This window comes from Ovis aries, chromosome 15 (genome assembly GCF_016772045.2).
Source record: "Ovis aries strain OAR_USU_Benz2616 breed Rambouillet chromosome 15, ARS-UI_Ramb_v3.0, whole genome shotgun sequence".
NCBI classification, from domain to species: Eukaryota; Metazoa; Chordata; class Mammalia; order Artiodactyla; family Bovidae; genus Ovis; species Ovis aries.
Window position 1 is genome coordinate 33,028,338 of NC_056068.1, and position 12,816 is coordinate 33,041,153.

General features: G+C 46.1%; 1 protein-coding gene across 1 annotated transcript in view; it reads left to right on the top strand.

Moving 5' to 3' along the window:
* The first annotated feature begins 10,473 nt into the window (after positions 1-10,473).
* Positions 10,474-12,816, top strand: part of UBASH3B (ubiquitin associated and SH3 domain containing B) — a 154,159-nt gene continuing 151,816 nt past the window's right edge. The window contains exon 1 of the mRNA XM_004016112.6: positions 10,474-10,952. Coding sequence (XP_004016161.2) covers positions 10,792-10,952 — 161 coding nt within the window. The 5' untranslated portion in view covers positions 10,474-10,791. The remainder of the gene's footprint in view (positions 10,953-12,816) is intronic.

Consider the following 12,816-nt stretch of genomic DNA (forward strand, 5'->3'; position numbering starts at 1 on the left):
TTAAATGGATGAATTTGTTCAAAGTTACATGGCTCATAAGAAAGAAAGTGAAAGTCAAACACAGAGCCCATACGCTTGAACTCTCTGACTACATTACCTCAAGTTCACCTCAAGTGGTGTGTAAAATAGTCTGGAATACAGAATAATTATGTAGCCACAGGCAACCACAATGCAAAGAAATCTCTTATGTGCTGGTGATGGGAATATAAACTGGTGTAACTACTTTGGAAAACAGTTTTGTATTATCTTCTAGGTAGAAAGTGCCCCAGCTTCTACTCCTAGAACTGAGTTTCCCTGGTGGCTCAGACAGTAAAGAATCAGACTGCAGTGCAGGAGACCTGGGTTTGATCCCAGGCTCAGGAAGCTCCCCTGGAGAAGGAAATGGCTATCCACTCCAGTATTCTTGCTTGGAGAATTCCATGGACAGAGGAGCCTGGCAGGCTATAGTCCAAGGGTAATTCTTGCACAGATATGATTGGAGACTTATAAAGAGTGGTGTTTACAATAGCTAGGACATGGAAGCAACCTAGATGTCTATTGGCAGATAAATGGATAAAGAAGTTGTGGTACATATACACATAGAATATTACACAGCTATAAAAATAATGCATTTGAGTTAGTTTTAATGAGGTGGATGAAACCGGAGCCTATTATACAGAGTGAAGTAAGTCAGAAAGGAAAACACCAATACAGTATATTAACGCATACATGTGAAATCTAGAAAGACAGTAACAACAACCCTATATGCAAGACAGCAAAAGAGACACAGATGTAAAGAACAGACTTTTGGATTATGTGGGAGAAAGCAAGGGTGGGATGATTTGAGAGAATAGAATTGAAACATGTATATTGCCATATTTAAAATAGATGACCAGTGCAAGTTTGATGCATAAAGCAGGGCACGCAAAGCCAGTACTCTGGGACAACCCAGAGGGATGGGGTGGGGAGGGAGGTGGGAAGGGTGTTCAGGATGGGGACACATGTGTACCTGTGGCTTATTCATGTCAGTGTATGGCAAAAACCACCACAATATTGTAATTAGCCTCTAACTAAAATAAATAATTTTTTAAAAAGAGTGGTCATAGCAGCAGAATCAAAAAAGCAAAAACTTGGAAATAATCCAAACATGACATAACAAGAGATGGACTATTGTATAGCAACCAAACCAATGGACTACCCGATATTCAACAGTATGAATATACCTTAGTTATACACCTTAGCTGTGTACTATTGAGCAAAAAACCAAAAAGCAAATCTCAGAAGATTACAAACAGCATTGTACTCTATTATATCAAAACAGCTAACAGTACTATATATAAAATAGATAACCAACAAGGGCCTACTGTATAGCACAGGGAACTGTGTTCAATATTTTGTAATAAGCTATAAGAGAAAAGAATCTGAAAAAATAGATACATATGTATGTATAACTGAATCACTTTGCTGTACACCTCTAAGTAGTACAACATTGTAAATCAACTACAGTACACTTAAAATAAAAAAGTTTCCAAGGGACTTCCCTGATGGCCCATTGGTTAAGACTTCTTCCAATGCAAGGGGCACAATTTCCATCCCTGGTTTGGGAGCTAAGATCCCACATGTCCTATGGCCAAAAAACAAAACAAAACATAAAGCAGAAGCAATACTGTAACAAATTCAATAAAGACTTTAACAAATTCAGTAGAGAGTGAAAAAATTCTTTAAAAATTTTTTCAAAAAAACAGCTAAAAATTTCTTTAAGAATATTCTTTATGATATTTAAAGATTCACTAGGGCTTCCCTTGTGGCTCAGCTAGGAAAGAATCCGCCTGCAATGCGGGAGACCTGGGTTCCATCCCTGGATTTGAAAGAACCCTTGGAGAAGGGAAAGGCTACCCACTCCAGTATTCTGACCTGGAGAATCCCCAAGGACTGTATAATCCATGGGGTCTCAAAGAGTTGGACACAACTGAGTGACTTTCACTTTCACATTCATAGATTCAATAAAATTATATGAAAAGGAAAAGAAGGGAATGATGAACATAGAATATAGAATGAAGCCACCTAGAATATGGGAAGGCAAGGAATAGGTTTGTTGGAGTAGAGTGTGGTCATTTGGTAAGATATTAGTTACTGTCAAGGTCCTAACTTTTGTTTCAGGTGAGAGTTTTGTGGGTGCTTATGGATAGGATCACCAACTCAATGCCCATGAGTTTTAGCAAGTGCTGGGAGTTGGTGATGGACAGCAAAGCCTGGCGTGCTGCAGCCCATGGGGACGCAAAGAGTTGGACAAGACTGAGCGACTGAACTGAACTGATTGTATTATTCAAAATGAACTGATTAAATAAGTAGCTAGGTGGCTAAAATTGAGCCACATATGGACCATGGATTATGATTAATCTAATTCTACAGTCCTAAATTCTAATGAAACAAAGGAACTGCACAAATGTCATGAGAATAGGAAGGTGACACTGGATAGGAATAGGACACTGGGATAAGCAGTTTCATTAAGGCTTCAGCAAGCATGTGTCACTTTGGTATGTTCATATTCACAACTCACTTAAGTATCACAAAACCCTATGAAGTATGTCTTGTTATTTCATTTTAAAGATAACAAAACTCTATGAAGTATGTCTTGCTATTTCCATTTTAAAGATGAGAAAATAGAGGTAAATTATGTTACATTCCCAAACCTTAACTCAATCCTAGAAGGGAAAGTGTCATAAAATACAGCTAAACACTTTCTAGGGTGGCTGGGGAGACAATGGGTCAGGCAACTGGGCGGAGAGGCAGCAACTGGCACTTTTGGTATTTTAACTTCCAGAATGAAGATGGAAGAAATAGCTAACTGGCCAGAGTATTATTCTAAAGATGGCCTGGCATTACAAAACTTCCCCTCTTTGTATAGGTCATAAGTTATTTATGTTGACGTTATGTATTATGCATGATTTGGAAATACATCTAACATCAATGTACACAGCCTCACAAGGATTCATTAAAAAGCATTCTATGAAGTTTTAAGTTTCCATTTTTAAACAGAAATATCCAAAAATTGCATCTTGTAACCCCTGAAACCATTCTGAATTTTTAAATGGTAAAAATTATTTTTCCAAGTATTTCGGTCCATGGCTGCTGTTTCCATGCTTTTAGGGCTTGGAGGTTACTTTTGCTTGTTTTGTTGTTGTTGTTTCCACATACCTAGGTTTTTATAGCTACTTAATTTTATTCTATTTTTTATAAACAAAATTTCCCCCTTACGTTGCCCGTCGGAGTTGCTCAGTCGTGTCTGACTCTTTACAACCCCATGGACTGTAACCCACCAAGCTCCTCTATCCGTGGATTCTCCAGGCAATAATACTGGAATGGGTTGCTGTTTCCTTCTCCAGGGGATCTTCCTGACCCACATCTCCTGCACTGCCGCCAGATTCTTAACCACTGAGCCACCAGGGAAACCTGTCCATTTGTATGTTGCCTATACATTTCTGTTTTTGGATGGCCCACATGGCATGAAGAACTTCCCCAGCCAGGGTTTGAATCCATGCCCCTGCATTGGCAGTGTCAAGCCTTGACCACTGGACCACCAGGGAAGTCCAGTACATTTCCTTTTGTATACAAAAAGAGAAGTTGTGTGAGAAGGGGAATAAGCCTTTTTTTAAGCGTGTACTGTTTATTTCCTAACACTCCTATTGTCACGTGGCGAGTCAGGGACACAGAGCCTTCAGCAGTGACCTTTGGGATGAGGCCTATCCAAGGAGGAAGCACAGACCATGGAGTATCTCCTACGAGGATTCCAAAATAGACCCACTGGGACTATTGTTCAGAGATGGATGAAAAATGAAAATAGACTCCCTGTGCTTTCTCTTCCTTTTGCAATTGAGGGAGAGATCTTAATTTTTTCAACATATGAGAAAAATACAAGATTTTTGTTGGGTTTAGAGTGATGCTCCAAACTTTGTTTCAGTCTTACCTTTTCCTACCATATAGCATGGCTTCGCTATTCAACAACCCATCAATAACTGGGCAAGCATAAGCGCTGTGCCAAGTCCTATGGGCAAATTCAAGACTGTGGAGTGGTCACAATCTCCAGGTCCTTCGAGCCATTGTAACTGTGCTTTGGGACACAGTAGAAATGATATGACTCTTTTCAATCTAAATTTAGTTTTTATTGAGATATAATTAACATATAGTATACATTTAAGGTATACAAACATACTGATTTGATACATTTATATTGCAATATGATATCCACTGTAGCAGTCTACCAAGTCACACAACTATTATTTCCTTTAGTGGTGGAAATAATGTGACCTTTTTTTTTTTCTTTTTTATTGAAGTATAGTTGATTTACAAATCATGTTAGCTTCACATGTACAGCACAGTGATTCATCCATACATGTATATTTATATATATATCTTGCTTTTCATACTCTTTTCTCATAGGTTATCACAGTGCATTGGGTAGAGTTCCTTGTGCTATACAGTAGGTCCTTGTTGTTTACTATTTTATAATAGTAGTGTATGTATGTTAACCCCAACCTCCTAGTTTATTCTTTTCCCCTCTCCATTTCCCTTTTGGCAACATAAGTTTGTTTTCTATGTCTGTGCGGTAAAGCATCTGCCTACAATGCAGGAGACCCAGGTTCAATCCCTGGGTTGGGGAAGATCTCCTGGAGAAGGCAATGGCACCCCACTCCAGAACTCTTGCCTGGAACATCCCATGGACGGAGGAGCCTGTTAGGGCACAGTCCATGGGGTTGCAAAGAGTCGTACACAACTGAGCGACTTGACTTTCACTTTCACTTTCTATGTCTGTGAGTCTCTTTCTGTTTTTTAAATAAGTTCATTTGTATCATTTTTTTCAATTCCACACATAAGTGATATCCTATGATACACACCTTGAGTTTTTAAAATCTGTTTCACCTTAACATTTGACCTGTGTGGACCTGTCTCCTTTGCCCTCACCCCATTCCTCACCTGTCCCTCCCTTCCCAGCTACTTTGGGCCCTCCCACCCCCCGTCCCCCTGGCCCCTGCTCACCAATCCCATTCCATTCCCCTCTGCTTTCTCTCCTGTTAAATTATGGTCTCTCAGAACTAAATTGGGCATTAAAGATCATCTAGTTCAGTCTTTTCCAAAATGTTTTTTGATCCTGTAAACCATCTTCCCATAGAAAACCTTACATAAAACCCCCAAGACATACAACTGATCAAATGTATCCAATTCAAAAAGAGGAAGGGAGGAGAGGACACCATGCTTTGCCCACCCTGACTTTCAGTTGATAACACCATCCTCCTCCCACAAGAGTCCCTGAGGGTCCCTGGGTAAAGTCCTGGGAACCCCCAGCTTAAGTGAAGCCCTCATTTGGCAGATGAGGAAGCTAAGGCCCAGAGAGGGGCAGAGAAAATATCTTAAGTTACAGCCTGACTCCCAGTTCTGGAACCTTCCTCTGGTGCTTCTTTTCTTTCCTTACCAGACAGTGTCAAAATCTTCTGATCATGAAGAATCCCCTTGACCTCAAGGGCCCAGTGGCATCCTAGAGATTCAACATCCCAACTCTGGGGACCAGAGACATTCTGCAGACTTTACTGCCTGTGCTTGAAGGGATCACGTGATCTTTTCTCAAGGGCAGAGAGAAGCAGAAGGGAAAGACACAGGACTCGCTTTCAGAAATTATGAGCTCAGTTATTAATAACTGGGCCCATCCTGGCATCCTTATGGCCATGTCGGAAGGGGTGCCACACCAAGAACAGAAGGGTTTGTGGGGACTTACCTGGAAGTCCGGGCTTTCCCAGGTGGCACCAGCGGTAAAGAACCTGCCTGCCAATGCAGGAGAGGAAAGAGACGTGGGTTCGATCCCTGGGTTGGGAAGTTCCCCTGGGGGAGGGCATGGCAACCCACTCCAGTATTCTTGCCTGGGAAATCCCATGGACAGAGGAGCTTGGCAGGCTACAGTCCATAGAGTCGAAGAGCCAGACACAACTGAAGTGACTTAGCGCGTACACACGCACCTGGAGGTTCAGTGGTTAAGACTCACAGCTTTTGCTGCACAGGGCCTGGGTTCGATCCCTGGTTGCGGAACTAAGATCCCACAAGCCATGTGGCATGACTTAGGAAAAGAAAAAAGAGAGAGAGAAAGAGGTTTGTGGCTCAGGGTGGATTCTGACTCGACTGGTAGATACAGGAGAAATTGACAACTTGCTTCCCTTCTGAAGGAGCTTGAAGCTGATGTGTCAGCTTCCTCACCGTGCAAGGGCCCCTCCCACCTCCCACTGCTGTCAGATACCCTGTCTCATGAATACTCATTCCTCTTCTCTGTGATATAACAACATGGACTTCTATAAAGCTTTCCCTAGCTTTTCAAAGTCAATACAACTGAAGCACAATGCATCTTAATTGCCAGCACCTTATTCTGTGCAGAACTGAGGACAGCTGTCTTAAATAAAATGATGGCTGGCCCCTGGCTGAAGGATGAGGTCGTCGGATGGAGATGTTGGTAAAAGTGCCCCAAACGCAACTGTCCATGTCTAAGATGCCTGGTTTTCCACAGTGCTTTTCCCAGGCTACCTAAAACTATATACCCATCATTTCCTCTCACAGTTTGCCTAGAGGAGGGAGAAAAACAGTTCAGCTTTTCGAGAGGAAACAGAGATCCACAATTCTGTGTCAAGGGACAGAGGAGTGAAACTGAGTCTCCATAAAACCAAGTTCCCTTACCAAGCAGTAGTAGCAGTGTTAGTTGCTCAGTCATATCCGACTCTCTGTGACCCCATGCACTGTAGCCCATCAGGCTCCTCTGTCCATGGGATTCTCCAGACAGGAATACTGGAGAGGGTTGCCATTGCCTTCTCCATCCCTTACCAAGTTTACAACTAATTTCTCTATACAAAACTTTATTCCCTTTCTCGCCCCTCCAACCTCAGTTTTGGGCTAACTGAACCCTAGTCAACCAGAATCTGCTGCTGCTGCTAAGTCACTTCAGTCGTGTCCGACTCTGTGTGACCCCATAGACAGCAGCCCACCAGGCTCCCCCGTCCATGGGATTTTCCAGGCAAGAGTACTGGAGTGGGGTGCCATTGCCTTCTCCGCAACCAGAATCAGATGACTAAAACTGCTGTTATTGATAACATCGATGTTGATAAAATTGCTGTTTTATCATTAGATACCATCATTAACAAACAAACTCGGGTTTCTCCAGGGCAAGATGAGCTAAAAAGCCCCCCCCACCCCCACCCCCAAGCCATGGACCACTTGGCCAGAGAATTGTAAAACAGAGATATCCTGACTCCGAGAAATGCCACAGAAATGTCATAAGATGACGATTAAGCGCAGTATTTTTGTTCTTAAACACAAACAAAAACAAAAAGTTCTAACTCAAAGATCAGATTGGAGTGGATCTGGGGCTTATCTCCCACTCCCTTGCTTGGCGCCTTGCAATAAACGCTATACACTAAGTCCCCTACCTATGAACCTCCAAGTTGAGAACTTTCAAAGATGCGAATGTATGTACATTCACAAGTCCAATCATGTGAGTTAGTTCATGTGTCTGGCGTACATGGTCCCGTGTGCGTATCCTTTATAAGTGGTTGTGCTTTTGTGTACTTTACCATACGGTACTGTATAGACTACATACCCTAGTACAGCATATTTCAAACCCAGGATGTCCAGAAGCAAGAATAAGAGCAGCAAGGATGTAGCTGGTGCTGCTAAGAAGCGCCAACTGTTGTACTACTGTACTTTTCAAGGTAGTGAACTGTAAGATTAAAATTATTTTACTTTTGGTGTTTGTTTTTATGTATTATTCGTATGAGAAATATTATAACCCTATTACACAGTATAGTACTACATAGCCAATTGTATTAGTTGGGTACCTAGGCTAACCTTATTGCCTTATGAACAAATTGGACTCACTCTTGGGACAGAACTCATTCGTATGTCGGGGACTTATTATACTTTCCTTTACCACAACCCAGTGTCAGTAGAATGGCTTGGCTACACGTTTAGTGAGTCAACTCAAATTCAGCTTGGTAACAGGAATCAAAAAGGTTATTATTTGAACATATTATTTTACTGGTTGGCATCTCTTCATCATTATCATAATGGCAGTAAGTGGTTGTATGGACAAAATTTTAAGAGTTCAAATCACTGGGCATGCGATCTTGGACAAGATTCTTGCTCTCTGTCTGCTTCAACGTCTTCATTTTGTAAAGTGGCCAATGATAATATGGTGGTACCTACTTTATTGTCTTATCAAGGGATTAATAAATTATTTGTGTAAGAAGCTAAGAACAGCATCAATGTGTAGTGAATTTTCAGTAAATTTCAGTTATTTATGTAGTATCGATACTTACGGTTTATAAACTGCTTCCACAAGACAGTATCGCTTGACTAGGTTTCGGATCATTTATCTCTCAAGCCAAGGTTTTGGAAGAAGTTCAGAATATCAGGTAAGATCCAGTGCCCTTTACCAAACGCATCCCAAGGAAGCTAGTCACTAGATATAGTTTCCCCAGCCCAGTTTTGTCTCTTTGATCTGTGCCCAGGAGAGGCCCTCTACATGGCTTCGGGACACTTCTGCTTAGGCAGAAGCCCCCACCCAGGAAGTATGAACTTTTTCCTCATCCCTTACACAATAGCAGATAGAACTATGCACCTTGTTGCTTAAGCCCCAGTAGTCCTTATCTTCCCACTTCCAAACACTGCTGGATATTTTTTAGAAAACTATATTCTGGGCTAAAGAGAATTAAGCTGTGTCATGTCCCCTGGTAAAACCCTTAGATGCTTTAGAAAGCAATATCAAAAAGCTGCTCCTTGAGAGCTGGTCATCAGCCCTCCCCCGACGCTCCAGGCAGGGGAAGGAACTAACATTTTTGGAGAGCCCAGCCCTGTGTAAGGCTAGTTACTATGATGCATACAGATAAGGACTTGGGGCTGTAGAGGGCAAAAACAACTTGTCCAAGGCACCAAAAGCTCTGGCTCTGACATGTCATCTGTACCATCTTCCTCAACCTCTCTGGGCTGTTTTCTTGTATGTAAACTGGGATAATAATTATACACACACCATAGGGTCATAAAAATTAAATGAATTAATTCATTTATCATCCTGAACATAGTGATTGACACATACAAGAGCCTAATAAACAAATGTTAGGTGGTAATATAATCATTACCTGAAAAAGAGCAGCTATCACTGACTCGATGAGTTTGGACATGAGTTTGGGTGAACTCCGGGAGTTGGTGATATTAGGGAGGCCTGGCGTGCTGCAATTCATGGGGTCACAAAGAGTTGAACACGACTGAGAGACTGGACTGAACTGAACTGAGGGTTACTCTGTGCCTTTTCCATTACACTGAGCAGGGTCCCCCTAGCTAACTGAGGACCATAAATGTGTCTCTGAATGAAACAGCTTTAATATCCCCAAGCCAAGTTCATGGGGGCTGGTCATCAGCTCTCCCCACAGCTCCACAACTTGAGAGCTGGTCATCAGCCTTCCCCCCAAGCTTTAATATCTCTAAGACCAGCTCTCGTGACGGCTGATGACCAGCTCACAAGTTGTGGCGCTGTGGGGAAAGAGGGGTGGCTAGGACTTCCACCTTCTTTGAGGTAGGAGTAGTTTGGGCAAACCTATGATGCAACTTACTTGTCACCACTGAGCAGTGATGAAGCGGTCTGTCTTAGAATGCTTTTACTGACAGGGTGCTCATTCGCTATTGAAAATCAACCCATTCGGTGCCGAACACCTCTTACAATTACAAAGTGTTCTTTCTCAGTTCCTGCTCCCCCACCCTCCTTCACATCCCACTTCCTTCCTCGCCTCCTTCTTCCTCCTTTCATCTTCCCCTTCCTCTTCTGTCTGCAGTTTTATCCCTCCCTTGTAGCTCAAATTGTTAAGAATCTGCCTGCAACGCGGGAGACCTTGGTTCGATCCCTGGGTTGGGAAAATAGCCTGGAAAAGGAAATGGCAACCCACTTCTGTATTCTTGCCTGGGAAATCCCATGGTCCATCATGGAGAACACAAAAGGTCTTCAGCGTGATTCCTTGGCCAGCTGATGGGAACTTGGTCTCCAGCTGCTATTAACAATTCTCTGGGTCTTGCACCGTCTCTAGGAAGCAAAACCTTTTATCTGGATGCTATGACTTGGCCTTCTGGTCCATTCATGTCGTCCATCAGTTTGCCCAATTTCCACTAATAACCCCATCCAGAACCACAGGAAACTTGAAATGGGTTGATCTGGCGTCTTGAGGCCCCACTGGCTCCGGATGGAAGCCATGGAGAAGCTAGAGCGCTGGAAGTGACTCCCCTGAACCAGTGTACACAGGCAGTGCTGGTTCCAATTCTCTGCCCAGAAGCACCTGGACTTTTACAGCCTGCGCCCAGCCGGGAGCAGTCACGGGCCGCGCTGCCGCTTTAAGAGAGGGGCGGGGCCCGGGTACAGGCGAGGCAGAGCCGGCCCACAAAGCTCCTTTTCCTTTTTGATCCATTCAAAAATTACTCATTGCAAATTCCCGGACTGCTGGGAGCGCAGAAGGAAGGGGGCGGAGGAGAGAGGGCTGCTGCGGGCGCCGAGCAGGGGGCACCCGGGGCCCGAGTGGCGGCCGGCCGGCCGGGCAGAAAGCGGCTCGCAGTTTTGGCTCCGGTGGCCTCACCAGGAAGCGTCAGTCTCGACACCAGGGAACCTCCGAGCGCCGCCTGCGCCTCCGCCTGCGCCCGGCTCCGGATCCCCAAGCCCCCCTCCCCTGCCCCGGGCCGGCCCTCCGCCCTCCAGGGCCCTCCGGCTCGGGTGCCTTCCCGGGAGATGGCTGGCCGCTGAGCATGGCTCAGTACGGCCACCCCAGCCCGCTCGGCATGGCTGCGAGAGAGGAGCTGTACAGCAAAGTCACCCCGCGGAGGAACCGCCAGCAGCGCCCCGGGACCATCAAGCATGGATCGGCGCTGGACGTGCTGCTGTCCATGGGGTTCCCCAGAGCCCGCGCGTAAGTGGCCGAGCTCGCTGCCCCGGCGACCCCTCCCGCCCCACGCGGCCAGCCCTCGGCTTCGCTCCGGCTCGCCTCCCTTGCCCGGCGGGAGGCGCGCTCCCCGCTGCCCACGACCTGTTGGGGGCAGGCTGGGCGCGCGGGCGGCCCGGGACTCGGCTCCTCCGGGAGGAGGGTGCAGGGGAGGGCGATGCGCCCGAGCGCTGGGCCAGGGGCTAGCTGGGCATGCCTACGATGAGGCGTGTCCCAGGGCGCGGGATGCCTACGGGCAAGGGCACCGGGTTCGAGTCCCCGGGACTGTGGCAGGCGCCAGGCCTCCGCGGGTGTTGCTAAGCCGTTCTCTCCCCGGGCTCCCTGAGGTCTCTAGCGCCGAGTCCCCGGGGGAGGCGGGGCCCCACAGAGGCTTCGGGCACCCTCTGGATCCCGAACGCCGGCCTGGCTGGAGGATCCACTGCTGACCGGGAGAGGGCAGGGACGGACGGCGGGGCCGGGAACCCGGCGCTCCCACCACTGCGGCTTTCGGCTCCGGATGTCGTTCTGGGTTCTGTCTTCCTCCAGAGTAGGAGCAGCGGGAGCGTAGCGGTTGCTGCGTGTTCATTGATGGGGAGGTTGGAATGAGAAGGGGAAGCAGTGCCCCCAGGGGACCTGGGTTCTCGTCAGTGGTGACGGCAGCGCAGGAGTCTGTGGGTGCCTGAGAGTAAGGGGGGGTGGGTGCGTCCTCTCTCATCCCTTTTCCTCCTGGAGGGTGGGGTAGGGCAGAGCTGAGAGCGCGCAGGTGGCGAGCCCGGCAGCCTGCTGGTAAGAGGCCTGGTCGCCAGGGCAAGGTTGGCAGTGGCCCTAGGAGACTTCGGAGGCTGGCCACCCAAGTCTGGACCTCTGACTGGGAGGAAGCCAAGGTCGGGTGGTCAGGTCCTTCTTCCCCCTTTATTCCTCGCATGCAGATTTCTTAGGCCGGGACGCAAGGCCTGGGATCCTTGCTTCTTTGAATGACATCACCTGCACAGGGAGTTAGGCAAACTTTATCAGAAAGGGCCAACTTGATTAAAGTGTGGGTTTTTTTTCCTTCCTTTTTTTTTTTTTTTTTTTAACATGATAGCTCTAGGTTTCCCTTACTTGGCCTCTGGGCAAACCTTTATTCTTACTGACTTGACTATAATCTCTTATCAAAGCTTATTCCTGATTTTATCATTCCACCTAACCTGCTGGGACAGGTTGGTGTACCCTATGGTTGGAAGGCCATAAAATGGACTTACAGTTCTGCCTCACACTGAGTTCCAATCACTGGGGCTCCATTTCCTGATGCCAGAGTTACAGGGAGGAGATGCTCTGAGCTTTGCAGGGGTGTGCCAGGCTTGGAAACTGCAAGTCAGGTCCTGCTGTGTGATGGATGTGCATAGCTGTCCTTAAGAAGGGGAGATAGGGGTTGGAAATCTGTGGGTCGAAGCTGCAGAATTAGAACAGCCCCCAGCATTTGCCTTTTCTAAAATGAGGCCAGCATTCAGGACCTAAATTGCTTAATTAAGGGAAGAAATACTTAACTGAATTCTTCAGACTGTCACATTCGCTCTCCGAAGTGTTTAAATAGGACATATTCCTTCCTGCACTGATGGGTCTTTCCTACATAGATGAGTCCAAGAGGCCTCATCTACATCCTGATGGATTAGGATGATGGTTTAATTTTGGCTTGTTCAATCCTTGAGATCTCGTACAACTAGCATTTATTTGTTGTTGGTGGTGTTTAGTCGCTAAGTTATTTCTGACTATTGTCGCCCCCATGGATTGTAGCCCTCCAGGCTCTTCTGTCCGTGGGATTTCCCAGGCAAGGCTACTGGAGTGGGTTGCCATGCCCTCCTCCAGGGGATCC